We start from the raw sequence: 22204 nt of genomic DNA, 5'->3' as shown, positions 1-22204 counted from the left end.
CTAGGCCTGTGGTTGGCAATCCCAGGAGTGTTTGGGAACGGAGGTTACCTGCATGTAAAAACAGCATTTTTATTCATTCCAAATTCTGATTATTCAGACATGATGGGTATCAACTAGGCCATTTTGAGAAATGATGATGAGAAGCAGGGCTTTTTTTCAGCGGGAACTTGGTGGAACTGAGTTACGGCACCTCTCGAAAATATTCACATCTTGTGGCTCCACCCCTCAGTTCCCCTCATTGCCCTCTTGAGAATTCCACCACCACTTTTCCCAGAAACTCTTGAGAGTTCTACCACCTCTTTTCCCAGAAAAAAAGCCCTGTTGAGAAGCCAATTATGTTCTCTTCTGCTTTTGCGCAGCATAGTAGATAATTGAATGCGGAAGGCTCAGTGCTTGTCCCAGGGGATACTTCATACCCTTGTTCCAGAATGTGGGTACCTGGAAGCAACTATAGCCATTAAAGGTATAGGAATAGTACTGGGAGAAAACCCATATATGGAAGAGGAAGGGGATTTTATGGTTACGTAACAGAGCTGTTTTGTTGTCTCATTGTCAACGTTTGATCTTAAGTCCCATACAGTTAAATGTGTTCAGAGGATGATCTTCCTAAAAACCAATGCTGTGCACGTTTGTGCTGTTGTGCGTTTAGCCAGGCCCTAAATTAATCCCCTGAGTTTAAACAGGTATCATTCTTTTTGCTGCTATTAATACCGTTTTTGGAACCTGAAACTGATCGTCTATACATGTTTTGCATGCGGAAAAAAACCCATACCTTTGATCTTTATACACCTTCACAAAATTCATTTGCTTCATCAGTCTTCCTGTACAGCCTGGATTTCTCAACAAGGGCACTGAGAATTTTAAACAAATTCAAAAGGTAGACATAGGAATGAAGAGCAATAGGAACTGTGTGTGTTCTTCACACAGCCTAATTCAAGCAATGAAAGCGGGAGGCTGTTCGGTCATTGGTCACAGAGGGAGAGCAAGAGACAAGTCCTCCTCACTCAACTTGAAGTTCTCATTCTACATTAGAAAAGGTATTGAGGGGAGGAAGAACAGTAGCTGGAAAGACAGAGAGGCCACCTTGGGGAGGAAATTCAGCTCCTTCAGCAACAGATGCTTGCCTGTTTGTTACAGGACAATGAGAGCTGTCACAACACTTGGTCCAGAGCTCCAAACCTTCCTCAGTTTACTGGTAAGTAATCTTCATTCTTCATTTCATGGCACTCCTCTATAACAACAACCCGTGCTTATTTAGAATAGTTCTGGCAGCGAGCTATTTTATAAAAAAATAGTGACTGTGGAGTAGGATAAAATGATATGCATCCGAAATTTGAATCATGTCACAGTGACAAAATGTGTAAGCATTGTAAAGTATGTTGAATGTTAAAGGAGAAATAATAATCATGAAAATGAAGGACATTATCCAACCATGGTCAAGCATTTTTAAGTTATAAAGATCTGAGTGAGGATTTGGGGGGCGGAGGGGGGCAGCGGGAATACTCGATTTTGGTGACTAGTTTTTTGCCCAAAGCATTATATGGTGGAAGTAGGAGTAAAAAAAATATATCATAAAACAGTGCTGTTTAACAACACGATTAAATATGAATGTAACAATATCTTTTGTAATGAAATTAACAGATAATAAAATTCTTGTTAAATTGTTAATGAACCAATAAAAATAGTGTATTCTTGCTAGTCTGTGTTGCTGTCTCCACCAGCATTGACAGGAGCAACTTTAAAGTCAGTAAAACAATTGCAAATACAATATGGGGACCTCCCCCCCCCCATTTTGATCCATGTTGATGGTTCCAAAATGATCCATTTTATTATATATAAATATTCTCTCTCACACACACACATTTTCTTATATATAAATATTCTCTCTCTCACACACACACAATGCATATTATATGGTAGAGGGTGTTCCAATTTTATAATGCACCTGTTTCTGAAGATGATAGAATATAAACATCTGTTATGCTTTCCTCTTTTCTTATTTTTGGAGGCATTTCAGAATCTTGGTATATGCCCACCACATTAAACTGAAAAATGTCATTCTTACACCCACTTCTGTTTTGGCCTTTTTTCTGTTGCCTTTACCTCTCATAAGCAGTACGGGTTGTAGACTGTTCTACAATTCCTAACAGACCACGCATCCATCAAATATTACAGAGATGCTTAAAACATTTGTTTAATGAAGAGGAAAATGATACGACTGAAACCTCTAGCCATTTTACTGAGTAGGCAGTTAAATAACAAACAGTTCAGTAGTAAGAAGGAGAGACAGATTGGTTTGGTAGTGGTGGTCCGAGTCAAGAGTTGTCTTCATTATTAATCCTCAGAGTCCCTGGGGGCTTCCCTCTGGCAGTGGTGCTGAAGGAGGCAAGAGGCAGAACTTTTGCCCCTTGTTGCCTCCGGGACCTGTTCTGGCTCCAGCAAGGTTCAAGATGAACCTTGAAATGCTGCTGTAACTGCGGGGACTTGCCTTACTCTCAGCCCGTGGTCTGCAAAAAAAGACAATGGGTTTGCTTTCTGTCTGACATTGCCTGCAGGATCCAGGCCAGTGATAGTCAGGCTTGAGGCAAACACCTGAGATACTGCTTGCCCGGGATAGCAAATGTGTTCCAAAGTGTACCATCTCTATCGACCCCCTAATTTCTCTCTTTGCATCTATGATGCCAACTGACAGGGGTTTCACATGGACTGTGCTCGAAAAGCATGGGGCTTGTGAAGATCAGATGTGCTAAATCAGAAGCACGTGAAAACTCTCCCAACCCAACTTTAATTATTTTTCTGTGCCTATAGGGTGTTCTGGAATGTGATCGGTGTTCCAGAATGATAAGCATGAACATCTATCTTGTCATTTTTTAAAAAGTAGATGCAAGACTTTAGCGAAGCATGTTCAGGTATGCAAGAGCGTCTGTATGTTCTTTTGTGGCAGGCTGTTTTAGCTGATGGGTGGCATGATTTGGACAACACCGATTATGACTGTTGGCCCCTGGAAAAACCAGATGAATTTAACATGGTGGACTGTGGAGGTGAGCGCATCTTTCCTTTGTGCTGGAACTATAAACTGGAAAGAAAGATAAGGAGTCAAAAGGATTCCCAATGTGTTTCCCATCTCATATCTGATTCAAATTCCCAAGTTAGCAACATTAACATCTGTTTGTAAACAAATCCAGGAAAATTATCAGCATGCAGGCAAGAACTTTATTGCAAAAGCTTCCCAGGAATGTAGTCCACTGACAGGGTGACTAAACAAAATTTTAAAAAGGTTTGCAGGAACCAGACACAGTTTACCAGGAATTTATCCTTAGTGTCGTAAAAACGAATAAGAACTGTGCATTCTCATGCATCTCCCAGCTTTCATAGGTAAAATGAATGCAACCCCTGATCCGCTCCAGAGTAACTCCACATTTTATACGGCAGTCATATTTGTTGCATGCATGCCTGTCTCACTCTAGCATATCCTTCATTCAACAAGAATGATAGATATTCCTTCCTTAAATAGCTAGATTGGCCTGTGGCTTCCTGATGCATGCACTTTGGTGTTTACAAGCACCTGCAAACATTTTAGGCTTAGGTATTGGTATCAGCCGTGTATATATGTTATAGTGAATGCATGTACATCCTGCATGTATGTGCGTACATCTGTTTGTAAAAAAAAGCCAATTTATGTTTACTTTATTACTACTACTACTAACAACAACAACATTCAATTTATATATCTCCCTTCAGCACAACTTAACACCCACTCATAGTGGTTTACAAAGTATACTATTATTATTAAGGCACTAGTGCCAGATCATGTGTGTGTTCACTGTAATGTAACTAGCAGCAGCAGCAGCAACCTTTATTGGCATTACATCCATATTAATAACAAAAACACTCCACGCAGTCAAAACTCAGTCTACAAACACACAACTCACCTCATAGACGCAAGATACAAAAATTTAGCTACAGGTTCGATCACCTTTTGGTTCCGAGTAGCCAATAGGAAGATAATTTTACATTTAGCAGATTTCCCAATTTGGTCTCTCAGCAACAGATCAATGGGGCATATATCATGGTAATAAGTATAATACGAAAAAACATGTCCCAGGGTTTCTATGTCTCACTGAGCCCAAGTGCATAACCTGTTAGCGTATGGCATTTTATGAAATCTCCCATAAAGTATCGCAGAAGGTAGCACATTAAACCGAACTAACAAATACACTCTGTGATATTGTGGGGCCATTAAACAGGTAAGGGATTCTGTCCTATACCCATGGGGTAAAACCCCCAAACCCAGAGGTGAACATCTGCCTTTTACAAGACTCCTGAGATTCTGAATCTCGATGTCAAGGAGACTTTGTCTGATCAGTACATAAGCTGATTTTTCTGTAAGGGAAAGTAAATTTTCAATATTAATCCCTATTGAGTTAATTTTTTCTTCTATGTGGTTAAGCCACATAGATGACTGAGACTCCATCAGCATGTGCTATCCTCATTATTCTTAAAACGTAGATGTAACCAACATTTGATAGTATTAATTCATGCTTTAGTCTCGAGTCTTTGATTGGTTTCAAGACAGATGGCTGCATAAGACACACACATGGGAAGGCCCAATATTTTCCATAGGAAGATGGATTGTACTCTTTCCACTTCCTTGTTAAAAGCCATAATCCATATAGGTACACCATAAAACAGTCCTGCACTAATTTTGTGGTTGAATATTCTAATAGCGGCGGGCACAAATTGATTGCCCTTGGTAAAAAAGAAGTGAGTGAGTGCAAGTACATTGCAGTTCCCAGATTTTATCAATTCTCTTCTATGCAGAACCCAGCTAGCTCTATAATTGAAATGGATTCCTAAGTAACAAAAACTTTTGACCTGCTCAATCCTGTTACCTCTTATATTCCATTTTAAAGGTTTCCATGTTTTTGTGAAAACCATGATTTTCGATTTCTCAAAATTCAGGTTCAGTTTGTTTATTTCGCAGTAATCATGAAAGCGTGATAACAGTCTTTTCAAACTGATTTGCGAGGAAGTAAAGCTGCATCGTCTGCATATAGAAGCAATGGAACATGGATTGCCCCAAGTCTGGGGGCATGGCCATCTATAGCCTCCAAAAAGGGAGCCAAATCATTTATAAAGAGATTGAATAATAATGGGGCTAAAATACGGCCTTGTTTCATCCCAATATTTATTGGAATTTGGGGGGTTAGATCTCCTTCACGAGAGCATGTAACCTGACAAGTAGTGTTTTGATGTAACTTTTTAATAAAAAATAACAATCTCTTATCTATCCCAAAGTAAGTCTCTTGAAACAGAATCAAAAGCTTCCTTGAGATCTAGAAAAGCCACGAACAATTTGGAGCCCCTCACTTTCTTGTATTTATTCACAAGATGGCTTAGCACTACACAGTGATCTACAGTAGATTTCCCATGACAGAATCCAACTTGTTCTGGTCCCAAAAATTGCCGCTCTGACACCCAAGCACTAAGCTTATTCGCTAAGTGTCCTTCATAAAGTTTCCCTGCAATAGACAGCAGGCTAATGGGTCATAATGTAACTTGATTTTGTAGTAGCCAACCATGTAGGGTACAATCCATGCATCTGATGAAGAGAGCTGTGGTTCTCGAAAGCTTATACTACAATAAAGTTGGCTAGTCTTACAGGTGCTACTGACTCTTTACTATTTTACAACTACAGACTAACACGGCTAACTCCTCTAGATTCTTGATTTTGGAGCACACTGAATAATTCTTACTGTATATTCAACACAAGCACAACTGAATGCTAGGAAAAGTTGGCAGCACTAAGAAAAGAAGAACACCCAACATGAGATGGATTGACTCAATAAAGGAAGCCACAGCCTTCAGTTTGCAAGACCTGAATGAAGCTGCATGTCAATAATAGGACGTTTTGGAGGTTATTCATTCATAGGGTCACCGTACCTTAGAAGTGACTTGACTATACATAACATACATACAGCTGAATGCACAATTTATCCAGATACAGGTTCTAGTTTTATTTTCAAAGTGAATGTGCATTGACTCGTTCTTACAAACCAATTATGCACATACATGCAGGGTATGTGTGCATTCATTGGAATGTGTACAGAGCTAGCCGCTTTGCTTCTTAAAACTTATTTAAGGGACTCTTTCACTTTTTTAATGGAGACCTTGTATATAACCTCCTCTCTGGTCTCAGACAAGCAGGCACTGGATTTTAGCTTTGTAAGGTGACCCTTTTGTCATTATAATGGCTATGATCTGTGTAAGTACCCCAGACAATTTTGGCCATGGATATTACATGTTACCCTGTTATATTCCGGTTTTACAAATTCCAAACCAGACTGCATTCAGTAGGCACTTAAACTAATCCAGAGAGCTTCTGTACTTGTGTTCATGCTTTGATCTTTCCAACCATTCAGCGATTGCAATGATTTAACAAACAAAAAAAAAGCAAACCATCAACTCTTGAGCAGATGATGCCTTCAAAAGCAAATCGCTGATTGTGAACAGTATGTAAAAGGCACGTTGCTTTCATCTTTCTGCAGTTCCATTTAATGTTTTTGAAAGCATAGTTTTAAATAGGACCAGGATTTGGGTAAAATTATAACTAATGCAAAACCACAAGTGTTCCTGTTTAGTTAGAAAGAATTGTTTTTAATCAGCGGAAAAATAAATGGGGTTCAAAGCTCCCAATAAATTGCATATGGGCCAGATCACATAAGCATTTAATAATGGCTTGCAAAATGGGTTGAGATATGCAGACCTGTCAGTGCCAATACTCCAGCCGGGGTGTCTAACATCCCTCTACATCTGCTCCATAGTAGGCTCACATATTTATCACTTGATAAATACAGTGTCAGCCAGTGCCTTCCATGGGTGAATAAGCCATCGCTTACCTTGTATGCCTCAATGGACAGTGAAACAGGGTAAAATTCTTATAGTGTTCAACAAGCCATCTAAGTATTACATTGCCAGTGCTTTGTGGGGGAGGGGGGGGTCTGTCATTCAAATTTGACCAGTGGTATCAGCAGTAGCTGTTGGTTTACCTGTTGCCGCCTCCTGTACCACCATCAACATTCGTGCTGCTGGCCATGTCTGAGAGTCTCTCTACATGAGACATCTGACACATGAAGAACTCGTGTCGAGATGCAATGTTAGCCAGGAAGGGTAGTTTAAAAAGACAGAGCCAACTGCACAGCAAAGGCTTTGCTAAACACTGGAGCTGTGTGAAGAGGCTATGAAATGACAGAAGGGAAACTTCAGCCCATTAGAACCTCTCCAAGGCCAAGCTTGGATCTGGAAGGCAGCTCCAGCCCATTTCCATTTCTTTCTGTCCTCTGGTTGTGATCTCACACAGTTTTAGACTGGAGAGGTGAAATTGGCAGAGCCTTCATGGAGGCGAAGATGAAATGAACAAAACCTCTGAGGAGCATTCGGCAGCTCTGTCTTTTTAAACTACGCTTCCCGGCTAACATTGCATCTCCTACACTTGACGAACACGCGTCAAGGCGTCTTGTGTAGAAAGGCTCTGAGCTGAGTAGCTTTTACTTCACTACAACTCATCGCTTAACCACAGTCCATATTTTAGGAGGTGCTTATTTTTTTTCCTGCCAGTTATGAGCATTCATCATTTCTTGCAAGCAACGTTGGTTACCTTCGTGTAGAATTTTTTTAAATGCAGAATATACACAATCATCTTTAATTACTTGATTTTTCTGTAGTAAGCCATTAATGTATTGTTGGAGCTCATATCCAGAGCAATATTAACAATGCAGTGCTAATAGCAGCATTGGATAATTGTTCACAGGCTCCATAAGAATCAAAAGCTTTAATATGCAAAAGCAACTGAGATCAATAAGCTGTTATTAAAGCCCCGATCAAGTATTGCCCTTCCGTCAGCAGTTCATACTGGCATCCCTAAAACCTTTCTTAATCATTTTTAGCAGCTATTGAAAATGTAGGAAACCAGAAGCAGAAGAAGTCCATGTTTTTTATGGGCTAACTAAGCAGGTTCTTTGACTTCCTCATCCTCAGCCCGAAGGAGTCCTTTGAGGGAAACTGCAACACACAATCTTGTTGCATCTTAAAAACTAACAAATGTATTATGCCAAAAAAGCCATTTGTAGGCCAGAACCCACATGGTCAGTTGCATGCAATTCATCTTTGGGCAGCAGTCTCTGTAATGTGGATGTAGCTTTGATCTGTTGCCCCCAAATCTCTGTTTCCTTTCCAGGTCTAGAGATGACTTGGGTACTGAGGCCGCCTGAAAAGATCATCAGTGGGGAGTCCTTCGATGTCATCTATGCAGTCTTTGTGGCGGATTACTTTTACCACTATGCTGTGGAAAATGGAATCCTTTCCCACCGGTACACCCTTGCATATGATGATTTTTGTGAAAGTATGTGTGCTCAGGTGGATAAAGTTTTGATACTCCTAGTCCAAAAAGCATGAGGGTGATGTAGAGTTGCCAGCCTGCAGCTCTTGCTTCCCTGGCTCAGAGTGGCAGTGGGAGAAAAATAAAATAAAACATGGCAGTCAGTCCTATGGCATGAAGTCACTTCCAGGGAAAACCTGGCCCTGACATTAAGCCTCTCTGGGAATCACTGAAAACTCTATGTTTTTGCCATAGAGTTTCTGACAATTTTTAAAAAGACTTGATATCTCTTCTAGAATTTTCCCAGAAGTGATGTCATACCATCATTGACAGCCCCCCTCCATGTCCCCCCCCCCAGTCTCCCACTGGTTGCCAGATAGGGCCTGGCAACACTAACGTGATAGAAGATATTTTCTACTTAAATAATGAAAATAGGCTGTCCATAATTATTTATTGAAGTTGGAAAACCAGCTCCTTTCCTTTCACAGATCTTCTGGTGTCCACTCACCCTCCTTTTTTTGGACAGTGAGCACTAAAGAGAAAAGGTAGTACTTGGGTTGCCAACTCCAGGTTGGGAAATTCTAGGGGTGGGGTATGATCTTGGGAAGAGCGGGTTTGGGGTGGGAGCAAATCAATAATATGATGCCATAAAGACCACTCATTGAAGCTGCCATTTTCTTTGGAGAAATGACCTCTGTTGTCCAGAGATCAGTTTTAATTCTAGGAGAACTCCAGGCCCACCTTGAGGTTAGCAACCATAAGTGCTTCCTCTAACACACGTTCAGGCTGAAGAGCTCCATTGTGAGACTTCTTTAGCTATGGTATCATTGTGCATTGAAAACTAGCCCTTCTTCCTCTTAGTAACAGTGATGCCAATACCCAGCTAATCAGATTTGGCAAGAATATTACTTCGTTGCAGATGTACATAAAAATTGTTTGTGTATATTCACACAAAGGCATGGATGATTGGGAGCCTGAACATGAACTTTTGTACATTGTTAGGGTATTCAGCGTCCAGGTGATAGGTGGAGATCTCCCAGAATTACAACTGCTCTCCAGGCAACAGAGATCAGTTCCCCTGGAGAAAATGGCTGCTTTGAAGGGTGAATTCTATGGAATTATACCCCATTGAAGCCCATCCCCTCCCCAAACTCCACCTTCTTCAGGCTCCACCCCCAAAATCTCTAGGAATTTCCCAACCTGGACCGGCAACCCTTTACATTGTTCATGTTCCTGGCATAATTTGTGCTCTGAAAAAAATACCTGCCTTCAGTTGTGCAAAACTCACTAAGTTGCTATCAACAAGGAGAATCTTCTTTGGTTTACCAAATCTTTTTTTTTTCTGGCAGCTGAGCAGAAGTTCTGTTTGGAGGCTGACTATTGAGGTTACTTTTTGGAGATACAATTCTTGACTGCCATTCTTATTTATACAGATGTTGACATTGATTTTATTGGATGTAGATACAGTTTAACTAAAGATGGGCACAAACCGAAATATGAACCAAAGTTATTCACGAACCAGGCTGGTTCATGGTTCGCAAACCGGCAGTTCGTCAGAGCCCATTTCTGACGAACTGCCACGAACTTTAGGCTGGTTCATTTTGTTCATTTTTTGGTTCATCACTGCAGTCAGCCTGGTCCCGATCAATCAGTTTCCTAGGCAACAGGGGATGACTGTCTGCAGACCTTCTGCTGACCCAGAAGTGACCTTCTGCTGGCCCGAAAGTGACCTTCTGCTGATCTGTAAGTGACAATTTGCTGACCCGGATGTGATGTTTTCATGAACCAAACAAAACGGTTTGCGAACCGGGGCAGGTTCATGAAAGTTCGTAGTTCGTGAAATGCAATAAACCATGAACCGCACAGTTCATTTTTTCCTGGTTCATGCCCATCTCTAAGTTTAACTATTTCAAAGTGAAATATTTGGAGTATTAAGTTTTTGGAGTTTTAATAAATATGTGAAGTATTTAGGTTCATCCTGCATTGGGCAGGGGGTTGGACTAGAAGGTCTATATGGCCCCTTCCAACGCTGTGATTCTGTGACTCTGTGATTCTGTGACTCTGTGATTCTGAGTCTATCAGTGCCACTTGAAGCAGAGTAAACCCTTTAAGTCCAAGGATGTAATTCTGATTAGGATTGCACTGTATGCCTGCTAATATATGTAATTCCTTGTTCTTGCTGATGGCCTTTCCTGTGATTTTGGAAAATCTCTTTTTAAAGCAACCATGAACTGGCACAAACATTGGCTTCATTGCAAAAAGAGCCTTGCGAATCTGTGGCATGTGTTGCCATCTCCCGCTTGATACTGTAGAAAGGATGGCAGATGGCTAAGCTGAAACTGGAGCAGCTGCTGGAATCTATCTATCTAACCATGTCTACCCTGCTCTTCTTCCAAGGAGCCTGGGGCAGAAAACATGGTATGGCACTCAGAGCAGCGGAGGGAGAAAAATAAAATAAAATGAACAGCAATGTCACCGACAAAGGGTAGCTCTAGGGACTGTATGAACTCTATGGTAGAATTTCCAGCAATCCATAGAGCTACCCTTTTTCACTTCCAAGTTGTAACCAGAAGTGATGTTGTGAGTGACATCACCAATGTCACCATTGGCACACACATGCCCCCTCCCCACCACGTCCTCCTGCTGGTTGCCAGACTCAGCCTGGTAACTCTAGGTGCACCCTCCACCCATCACAGTATTTGTCTTCACAACAGTCTTGTCAGATAGGCTGAGCTGAGAGTGATTTGCTATATATTGCCAGTGAGCATTGTGACAGAGTGAGAATTGGATCCAGGGTCTCCCAAGTGTCAGCAAACCCTGAAGTGGGGAAAGGTGCAGGGCCCAGGGCTTCTGGTGGGGCCCACTGCTGGTGACCCAGTGCCTGCAAGCACTCTGTTCTCCCAGTCGCACAGACAGCCTAGCACTGCTGTGGAAGAGCATGTGGGAGGTGTACAATGTCGATGCTCCTAGCAGCCGTGATGGTGGCACTTCCAGACATACACACTATCGGAGTCCAATTGAAGAAAGAGGGCATTGGCAGTGTGGGTGGTTGTGAACACAGAAAGCAGGAAGCTGTACTAGCACGTGGGGGGAGGTTGATGTGGGGTGGGTGGGAAGGGGAGCTTGTAGTAAGCAAAAGGGGATCTTTGGCCCCTGCTCAAGTCCGGTTCCAGCAGTTCAACCACTGCAACTCTATGTAGGGTTGCCAAAACTGGCTTGGGGAATTTCTAGAGATTTGTGGTGTGGAGGGTAGCGTTTTCGGAGGAGGCTCTGCAGGGATGTGATGCCCAGGGGCAGCGCCAGGGTTTCTGGCGCCCGCAGCTGCCCCTACATGCACGCACACATAGTGCACGTGCGCCTCCCCCTAGACTGCATGATGACATCACTGCGTGATGACATCATCATGCAGCAAGCCGGCCCCATTGGCCGGCAGGTGGCTGGGATGGCACAAGGAGGCTGCCTGCACTCCCAGTTGGGCACGGTGGGTGGCTGGGGAGGTTCCGCATGCCTCCCCGGACGCCTGCTGTGCCTGGCCCACGGCTGCTGTGCCTGGCCAGGGTCGTGTATTGGTGGCGGTGGTGGTGGTGGCGGCGGCGGCGGCGGTGTGGGGCTGGCCGGCTGCAGCAGCTGCGGGCCAGGCATGCCAGCTCCGTGGCATGCGCCTCCGCCCCTGGCACCCCCTCCAGTGTCCCCTTCAGTGCCTCGGCACCTGCCTCACCACCTCAATGGTGGCGCCGGCCCTGGTGATGCCACAGAGTTTGCCCTCCAAGGCTGCCATTTCCTCCAGAGGAACTGATTTCTGTCATCTGAAAATCATTCGTAATTCCAAAAGAACTCCAGATCCTGCCTTGAGATTGGTAACCCGAACTCTATGGCCAAGCATCCCCTTACTCTAAGATAGCCTCCTAAACAAATTAAACAGACGGGGATCATGCCAGGTCTTTAGAGTGATGGAAATGGATTTAATGAGGGTTTTACAATCAATTGGGGGGGAGGTTATGTAAGATCCTTTAAAAATTAATTTAGGAATGCATATTCATTTCAAAGTAATTTTTCATCTCCGAACTCATTCTCTTTAAGTAATGCAAGTGCTGCTAAGAAGTTCTGTGAGGAACAGAAATGCCCTCCCAACTGGAAAGATGCGAATGGGGAGAACTGCTGTGTCCATCATGCAAACATACATTCCTGTCCGTTGGCTTTCATGGTTAGTATAATGGTGGAAACTGGTGAGAACCAATAGGTATTAGGACCTAGGAGAAATCATAAGCTAACCTCAAGTGTAAAAACTGCCATAGCTGGGAGGAAAATAGTAGCTGGCATCATGAGGTATAGGAGGGAATGTAAACCATGTAAAAGAGACTTTAATAGAGACCAAAGCTGCAATGTTTCATTTTAATCTCTTTGTCAAAGGCCAAAGGTGGAATTTGTGGTCCGTGGATTCCAGATGATGGACAAATATTTACTCACACGATATCTACTGCAGGCAAAATGTCACAGAGAAATTGGACTGCCAAGGTATAGAAAGTTCATTTTTGCCAACTTACAGCCTCAGTGTGCATTTAGAAAGAATACCTCAAAAAGCCATTGATTGGTAAAACCATACATGTGATAACAAACGTTTGCTGGACTGTTGGTATTTGGATGCAGCAACTAACCGAGGTTTGACCAAACTATGGATTATAAACCAGAGATTATTATAACATTTGCATGCAGCCTGTGTTTTGCAGCAATGTGACAAGTTGACCTAAAGAAGCCTCGTGCCAGTTACCTAGATGGTCAACTGATGTACAACAGCCTTCTCTTGTATATCCCCAACCATATGTTCTGATGATATACAGAGCAATGTGTGAAAACATTTGGAAAGTAGTCAAGTGACAGGGCTGGACAGGGAGTATAAGAAGGAAGAATATATGATCTTTGGCTAGGGAGAACTGTCCGTTATAGTTGTTAAGCATATGTCTTCCATAAGGCTCTGAGGGAGGCCCACAGTGGTACATGGGCTCTCATTTTGACTCCCTTTTCAGTTCAGTCCCTCAACCAGAGGTGGTCAAAAGTGCCCTCAAGTGATAGCTGACTTACCGCAACCCCTGGCAGGGTTTTCATGGCAAGAGACCAACAGAGGTGGTTTGCTATTGCTTGCCTCTGCAACTCTGGTCTTTGTTGGAGGTCTCCCATGCAATTACTAAACAAGGCCGATCCTGCTTAGCTTCTGAGATCTAATGAGATCGGGCATACCTGGGCTATCTAGAGGCTTTAATCCAAGGGGCTTTCTTGGGGACCCATGATTGTTGGAGTATAGTAATGTCATGAGTGCAAAGAAGAGAAAAAGGTTTTACAGGGGGTAGCAAGCTCTAGCTAGACAGGACTGTGGGGGGAGCACCTAGGTTTATTTTTCTCTTTCCTATCCATTTTGATAGTTCTATTAATAAAACTTTTGTTACTCTTAATCAGTTCAGTGTCCTCCTGACTGCTGCATAGGCATTCTGCCAACAATGATAGCCTATATGTTTATTTGACATTCTAACTTTTTATATTTAGGGTTACCAGCTCCAGGTTGGGAAATTCCTGGAGATTTGGTGAGTGGAGCCTTGAGAGGGTGGGATTTTAGGAAGGAGGGACCTCAGCTGAGTATTATGCCATAGAGTCCACCTTACAAGGCAGCCATTTTCTTCGAGGGAACTGCTCTTTGTTGCCTAGAGATCAGTTGTAACTCTTGGGGATCTCCAGCTACCACCTGGAGGTTGGCAACTCTATTTATATTTATGTTTTGTGTGAAAGTTAATTCTGAAGATTGATGTTGCCTTGGTGGCTTTCTACTGACTGTTACCCCAATTTTAATATTTTGAGTCCTAATTAATACTTTGAGAAAGGCAAAAATATTTCCCTGAACTCTGCCGTTGTGCTTAACGGGGCTTTGATCTGATCCAGCTGTGCAGTTCTCATATGGTTCTTTTTTGCCTCCCTCATAGGTGGTTCTGGTTCACGTGGGTGTGACCTCTCTCATCGCACACATCAGGGTTGGGAGAATGCAAGCCGCTCTGGAAGCCCAAACAACAGTGCTCCCTGCAGTGGGTATGATGATACAAAACTCACTTAACGTGGATGGCTTCCCACAGAACATGTGCTGTCGTATTGCTAGGAATACCAGAACATTCTTAGTTTTCTTGAAATCCAGTGTGTCCCTGCATGTGTGAGAGGTGACAGCTGTGGAAAAGATTCATTTTGTTACATGGTTGAACTCTAAAGTCAGAAGAACCAGTGGTTTTAGGCCTTGCTTGAATGTTGTGGTATGAAACGGATGAATAATTTCTCCGGATAATATAGCGATGGCCTTTGTCTGAGGGGCAACAGTAGCTGAGGTACTACAGTTCAGGTATGTGCAGGAGTTTGGTGTCACTTTTACAGCGCCATCCTAAGCCTGTTGATTTCAATAGGCTTAAAAGTGTGTGGAGCTTTCCTTAAAATGGCACTAAAAGAGTGAGATTAAGAACCTAGAAGGTTAAATGAGTCCAAATGGAAGGGCCCGCTATTAAAATTACTTCAGTACTTGGTATCTGAAGAAGGGAGCTGTGACTCATGAAAGCTCATACCCTACCACAAATTTTGTTAGTCGTAACAAAGGTACATAAACACAACCGGAGCGGAACTCTGCAAGAAGACCATAAACACTACCAGGTGTTATCCAAAGTTAATTATATTAATTTACAAATGCCAGTGCTCAATTGTGAATAATTTTTCAAATATTTGTAAATTCCTTAAGTCCTTATTCCATATTAATAAGGTAAGTCTGTAAATAGATGCAATTATGATTCTTATTTCTTCCAGGCGGATGTCAATGCTATGTAATATGCTTTATTAATTACTAGATAAGAATGGTTTGATGAATGAACAATTATATTTATAGAAACTATTGGCCGGGACGAAGAGACTTCGAAATGAGCAGGTTTACAAGCCGGTGGGCTCGTTGCCAACTGCCGGGAGCCCTGTGGCTGCCACGTTTCAGAATTGGAAGTGGCCTTGTTCCACGAAGACATCAGCATTGACATCCGTTTGGAAGAAATAAGGATCATAATTGCATCTATTTACGGACTTATCTTATTAATATGGAATAAGGACTTACGGAATTTACAAATATTTGAAAAATTATTCACAATTATTCACAGCACTGGCATTTGTAAATTAATATAATTAACTTTGGATAATACCTGGTAGTGTTTATGGAGTTCCGCTCCGGTTGTGTTTATGATATTGGAGACCTCCCTTCTTTTGTGTTTAGAGTAGTCTTATAGGTACTACTGGACTCTTGCCCTTTTCTACTGCTACAGACAAACTAACATGGGCTACCCATCTTGTTCAGTACTTCAGTAATTTTAATACTGAGCTCTTCAATTTGGACTCATTTAACCTTCTAGGTTTTTAATTCAGGTTTTTGGGTCAAGCCCCCCCTTGTCTTTTTCACTAAAGAGTGGGAAACACAAGGACTTGGGGCGGGAGGGATAGCTTTTCTGTCTCCGGCTTCTCCTCTCTCTCTTGCTCCAGCTCTACTTTCCCTCCCTCCCACTGGCCACTTCCTCCTCCCCTCCCTTGGGGTCCATCTCCATTTCACCACATTCCTGCTCCAGTTGTGCTTTCCATCCCATCATCCTTCCCGCCCTGGCTCCTTTCTCCCTCAGCTATAGCTCCTCCACATCCTCACTGTGGTAGCAGGTTCCACCACATCAGGCATCGTTTTAGGTAGCTGTCTCTTCGGTTACAAATTTTGATTGTCCTTTCCCTTTGTGTTTAGTCTGTGGGGATGATGTTTGTGAAGAGGATGAGGGCTGTTCCACATGTCCAGCGGATTGTGGTGAATGTCCTTTGACAACTCATGCCAGGATAGCGATTGCCTTGCCAATATGTGTGGTCTGTACTGGTTTCATTCTGACCATTATGGTAAGTGTCAAGTAGAATCTCTGCCCTTCCTTCCCCTTCCTCCTCTGTTTCCTATTTAACCTTGACTTTATAACACAACATTATATAAATAGAAATTATAGTTCTTTGCTGGGCCCGTGGATATTCTTGAATGTTCGAGAAAGGGTTTGTAGACATATAATTTAGATTTTTAAAAAACGTGCATTTACCAAGGTGCCAACCATCCTCTTCCATATACCACTAGCAGGGCTTTTTTTAAGCTGGAACGCAGTGGAACGGAGTTCCAGAACGTCTTGAAAATGGTCACATGGCTTGTGGCCCCGCCCCCTGATCTTCAGGCAGAGGGGAGTTTAGATTGCCCTCCACGCCATAGCATGGAGGGCAATCTAAACCCCCCTCTGTCTGGAGATCAGGGGGCGGGGCCACTGGACATGTGACCATTTTCTCCGATCTTGAACCCACTGAGTTCCACCACCTCTTTCCCCAGAAAAAAAGCCCTGACCACTAGTATTAATAAATGGATTTATTCTTTGGGTGTGTTTCTGTTTTCTTTAGTGGTTCCAGTATCAGAAGCAAAAAATGTTTTGGGATGAAAGCTGGATTATAGATTTCAACTGCATCAAACAAGGTCTGTAAATGCATTGCCCCTTTATCACTAGATCAAGAATTGGCAGATAAAAGACTATGGACCAGGAATAAGAAACCAACTCAACTTGATATTGGGCTTTTTTCTTTTTAAAAAGCGTGCTGACAAGGGCGCTACATCTGTTTCCATCTATGTCCATCTTTATGCGCAGAGTTGAGTCCAAGGTATTATAATGGAACAAAGTTTGCAGAATAGGACCTTTCCATCTCCCCTTTCCTGCCGTTTTAGGTAGCTGTCCCTACTGACCGTCCCAGAATTGTGCTCTGGGGGCATGTCAGAGGTTGCTTGAGGGCCTGCAGTTGGAAGGGGAAATTGGCAAAAATTGTCTTTCCTTAACGAAGAGCCATTCTATTTCCATTTGCTAAAGTACCATTATGCTGGTAGAAGAGTATCTTTAAATCTAGCCCATTAGAACCTATCATTGCTGACCTCAATGGGACAACTGATAGGTTATGAAATTAAATATACCATGCATGGATCTTTTTCCTGGGCTAAGACCTATGCATTGTTTGACTGCAATCATCACCAAAGTTACACCCTTCTAAGCCCCTTGATTTCAATGGACGTAAAAGAATGTAACTCTATTTAGGATTCCACTGTTAATCATTATGGGATTCCGTGCCGTAGCATGGGTGAAATTTCAGCCTATACCAGTAAGCCAGCTATGGATGAAGCTGTCACCTGGACAAGTCCTCTAGATCTACTTTTAGCCTTTCTAATATGGTGCAGAAAATACATTAGCTTTAAACATAATACATCATTTTCAGTACAAGTTAAGTCAAGGAAGAGTTTATTGGGTTAAAATGATATACTACCACCATTTGTAGTTCTGGAGTTGATTTCATTTATTTTTATTATTGTTTAGGGTTTGGTTTTTTTTTTAAGATATGATACATTACTGGCTCTCACAAAAGACGACCAATTTATGAATGAGTTCTTCTGAAAGCTAACAAGATCCAACAAAATATTAGTCCGTCTGGATCTTGTAAAAGAAAACATCCCAAATGGAGAGGTGTAAATTAAGCATTCAGAGGAGAAGCAACCAAAAGAGAAAATTGCTTTATTAATTAAAATATATGGGAAGAGAAACAGATATCTGCAACTATGACAGGAAAGAAAGAACTAGGAGCTGACCTGCACAATAGGAACAGGAATAAAATAGAAATTAGGCAGAGAAGATTTCTAAAATGCCTCCCAAATCCTATGAATGTTCATAGATGAGATGCCGTTATTTTAAAGATGTATCTTGATATGAGAGTATGCCTTGTATAAGTGGGAAAGAACCTAGATACAGTAAAATTAACACTGATATGCTGTATCGAAAGCATTCAAATAATTCAGAATAAGCGAATTTTGAAAAGTGGCAAACTCTTCAAAAATTACAGGAAAGTTCTGTAACTATATATGTATAGCTACAGAATTTTCATTTCTGTCATTTATATATTTTAGGTCATTTATATCTATTTTATTAATGCCATGTGTGTGTATGTATCTGTATCTGTATCTGTATCTGTATCTGTATCTGTATCTGTATCTGTATCTGTATCTGTATATGTATATGTATATGTGTAAGTGTATATGCAAGTGTATATGCATATGTATAAGTGTGTATGTGTATGTGTAAGTGTAAGTGTATATGCAAGTGTATATGCAAGTGTATATGCAGGGCTTTTTTTCAGCTGGAACACGGTGGAACGGAGTTCCAGCACCTCTTGAAAATGGTCACATGGCTGGTGGCCCTGCCCCTGATCTCCAGACAGAGGGGAGTTTAGATTTCCCTCTGTGTCACTGGAGCAGTGTGGAGGGCAATCTCAACTCCGCTCTGGAGACCAGGGGGCGGGGCCACCAGCCATGTGACCATTTTTTCCGAGGGCAACCCACTGAGTTCCACCACCTCTTTTTCCAGAAAAAAAGCCCTGTGTATATGTATATGTATATGTATATGTATATGTATATGTATATGTATATGTATATGTATATGTATATGTATATGTATATGTATATGTATATGTATATGTATATGTATATGTATATGTATATGTATATGATATGTATAAATGCAGCTCTATGGTGAGCTCTGTGGTGAGTCATCCCTCTGTAGATCAATGCATGTCAAGTAGTAATATACCAGACAAAGTTAAGACTCTTGATTCTGGATTGTAATAATTTGTCAGTACCCTTGCCAGATGTTCCTCTACAGGAAATGACCATCTTAATTTTCATTCTATTCTTTAAAAAAAAAAAAAAGATTTGGAGCCCCGGACAAGGACTGCAACGGGGAGTGCCTTGAGTGTGCCACATGTCCCCAGCATCTCCAACGCCAGCTGTATCACAGCAGTGAGCACCTGTACAGCAACTGCAGCAGCAGCAGCCACTGTATCCAAGATGAGCTATTTCACCCAAACTGGGATATAGTAGGTGCAGTTTGCAATCATTTCACTCTGTTCTACTGCAGTTCTCCTGGCACAAAATACCGTGTTGCATACACAGCGCCATACAGAAGGCAGATCAGTTCCATATCATCAAAGCAGGAACTGTTTTCACTGTTTATTTTTTTTTCTGGCCCTCTGCTATTAATACATGCATGCCAACTCCCTGGCTCGCTCACACACATACTCTGAACCAGTGCCCAGGGGGTGGATGCGGGCTAATAAGCTGACTTTAATCCCAACCAGACGGAAGTAGTACTGGTGAGCGGAAGGTCTGACCCAGGACTTGAGGTGCCAGATGGCATGACATTCCTCTTGGAGGAACAGATCTGTGGTCTAGGGGTGTTTTTTGATTCTGGGCTACTGCAAGATAAGCAGGCAGCAGCTGCAGCTAGGAGTGCCCTTACAGCTTTGACTGTTTAGGCTGCTGCAGCCTCTCTTGGACAGAGAAGACCTGGCCACTGTGGTACACACCTTGGTTACATCTACATTGGATTATTGTAACACACTCACTGTGGGGCTGCCGTTGAGAAGTGTTAGGAAACTTCAGTTAGTACGAATTGTTGCAGCCAGGATGTTCTCTCAGCAATTCCTCCTTCCTGCCCCATTTTTTAATTGTTGTTTTAATTGTTTGTCTTTTAGTTCTGGTTTTAATTGTTTTAGTGATATTTTGGTTGGTTTTAATGGTTTTTTAAAGGTGTATTTTATTGTGTGTGTTTTAATTAGTTAGCTGCCTTAGTGGCCCTTTTGAGTACAGAAAGGTGGGATATACATTTTGTAAACTAAATAAATAATAAATACATATACAAGCATATGCACACACACACACACACAATATCAGTTTTCACCAGAAAGAAGGACAAATTGGCAACTTGGGCTGGGACAGTGACAAGTTCAATATTTATTTCAAATACATATTTTACCATAATTTACACATGAAGATATACAAATACATAAAACTGTCCTGCAACTAAGTCCACCTCAGATCCATTTAGTTCAGTATTGTCTACTCTGACTGGCACGGTAGGCACAGAAAGATCTTTACCATATAAGAACCTTTAAATGAAAATTCCAGGGATTGAACTCAAGACCATTGGCATGCAAGAAATGTGCTCAGCCTTTGAGTTACCGTCTCTCCCCGGTGTATGGTAAAATTTTCATTACCATTTAGTGGGATGACAATAAAGCTATTCCAGAGTAAGACTTTACATGGAGATAATTTGGTTGTCTTTGTGGGAGGTACAGATGTAGTAAGATTTTCCTCCCCGGTTGACAGGATGATACTGACAATGTGCCAGTTGGTTGAATGCACACAACACTCAACAAAAAGCTGTCTGCATTCTCTAGTTATTTATTACAGTCATCATATATCTCCCAGTCTAGCCTTGCCATCCATTCCCATATATCTTTCTTCTTCCTGACATTAATGACCTTTGATAGGCAATAGCTTGCTTTGTTAGACACATGAGATCAGTGATCCCAAACGTGGCACCCAGCATTGTGTTTCCTGGCACTCGTTTATTTATTTTCAAAAGCAAAGAACCTGTGCTGACTATCCTTTACTGCTACAGAAGACCCCAGGAGGTACTTTAGAAGACCCCAGGAGGCATCTCCTGCAGGGTATGCCCATTTGGAAGCAGATGCCTCTATCATAGGAGGATGCTTTGCTTGGAACCTCCCAACATTTTGTAACTGCCTGCCATGACTGGTCCCGTCCCACCTTCCATGTCAGCCGTTTGGTGGTAGCACCCACTACCTTTTCTCATAATTCAAAAAGTACCCAAAGGTTCATAAGATAGATGGGCTGAGGGCCAAGCTACAAGTGACAAATGACACTTGAACAGCAAGTGGATTGAGTGGAGGGCAAGTGAACAGGGAGAAATACACTTGCTGTTCAAGTGTCATTCGTCACTTGTGGACAGGATATATTATGTAGTTCCTTCTCATTGCTCTCCCAGGGGACCAGACTATGTATTACTGCAGGAAGGATTTGTGTTCATGCTCCAGTTCTTAAAGAATGATGCAAGTTTTCTCTTTCATACCACTGACTCAAGTTTTTGGACTGCATTTTTGCCTCCCTCCAGTGATGGTAGAATGGTTGCAATCAAGAAAATAATGAATAAGGCATTTACTCTCACCAAGACCATACGCAAAGAAGTCAAGCAAGTAAGGTAAGTTATTAAAATGGATCTGGAATGCCTCTCTGGATATCCCCCCCAGTACAAGTGAGATCGGCATGTGTGCTGTTTGCATTTTCTCTCCTCTTACTTCAAGAAGTAAACGGGACCATACTTAATTTATTAAGTGATCATAGCTTTGATGTATTCAAATCCAGCATCAGTCTCTTTGCTTCTGAAACATTAGAGCAACCTTTCTGAGAGCGGAACTACAAGTGACGAAAGGCACAGATTGGACACTTGTCAGCTTCCCTCAAGTTTTGATGGGAAATGTAGGCATCCTAGTCTTGCAGCTTGGCTCTCCGACTGCTGTCCAATGGACTTTTCAACTGTCACTTGTCCAACATTCCGCCAAGCTGCCTACATTTCCCATCAAAACTTGAGGGAAGCTGACAAGTGTCCAACCTGTGCCTTTTGTCACTTGTGGTTCCACTCCTAGACTTCCCTCAGATACCAACCCTGCTTGTATTCTGAGCTCTGATGAAATCAGGGGCTGGACTATTAGGACTGCTGCTAATGATGGCATACAATGGCTGCTTCCACACACATTGGATAATCCACTTACAATACTCTTTAGTGAACATTTGAAACTGATTTTCCATGTGTGGAACAAAAAATCCACTTCAAAAGGATTGTGAAAGGCCATTGAAAGTGCATTATTCAA

General features: G+C 42.1%; 1 protein-coding gene across 1 annotated transcript in view; it reads left to right on the top strand.

Annotated features, from left to right (window-relative positions):
• Positions 1 to 22204, top strand: part of LOC129335169 (atrial natriuretic peptide receptor 2-like) — a 69636-nt gene that overhangs the window by 14066 nt on the left and 33366 nt on the right. The window contains exons 2-10 of the mRNA XM_054987612.1: positions 2945 to 3041; positions 8237 to 8374; positions 12454 to 12581; positions 12788 to 12892; positions 14347 to 14449; positions 16164 to 16309; positions 16844 to 16916; positions 20439 to 20511; positions 21448 to 21534. Coding sequence (XP_054843587.1) covers positions 2945 to 3041; positions 8237 to 8374; positions 12454 to 12581; positions 12788 to 12892; positions 14347 to 14449; positions 16164 to 16309; positions 16844 to 16916; positions 20439 to 20511; positions 21448 to 21534 — 950 coding nt within the window. The remainder of the gene's footprint in view (positions 1 to 2944; positions 3042 to 8236; positions 8375 to 12453; positions 12582 to 12787; positions 12893 to 14346; positions 14450 to 16163; positions 16310 to 16843; positions 16917 to 20438; positions 20512 to 21447; positions 21535 to 22204) is intronic.

This window comes from Eublepharis macularius, chromosome 8, assembly GCF_028583425.1.
Source record: "Eublepharis macularius isolate TG4126 chromosome 8, MPM_Emac_v1.0, whole genome shotgun sequence".
NCBI classification, from domain to species: Eukaryota; Metazoa; Chordata; class Lepidosauria; order Squamata; family Eublepharidae; genus Eublepharis; species Eublepharis macularius.
The sequence above is the reverse complement of the archived record's forward strand: the minus strand, read 5'-3'. Positions and strand labels throughout refer to the sequence as shown.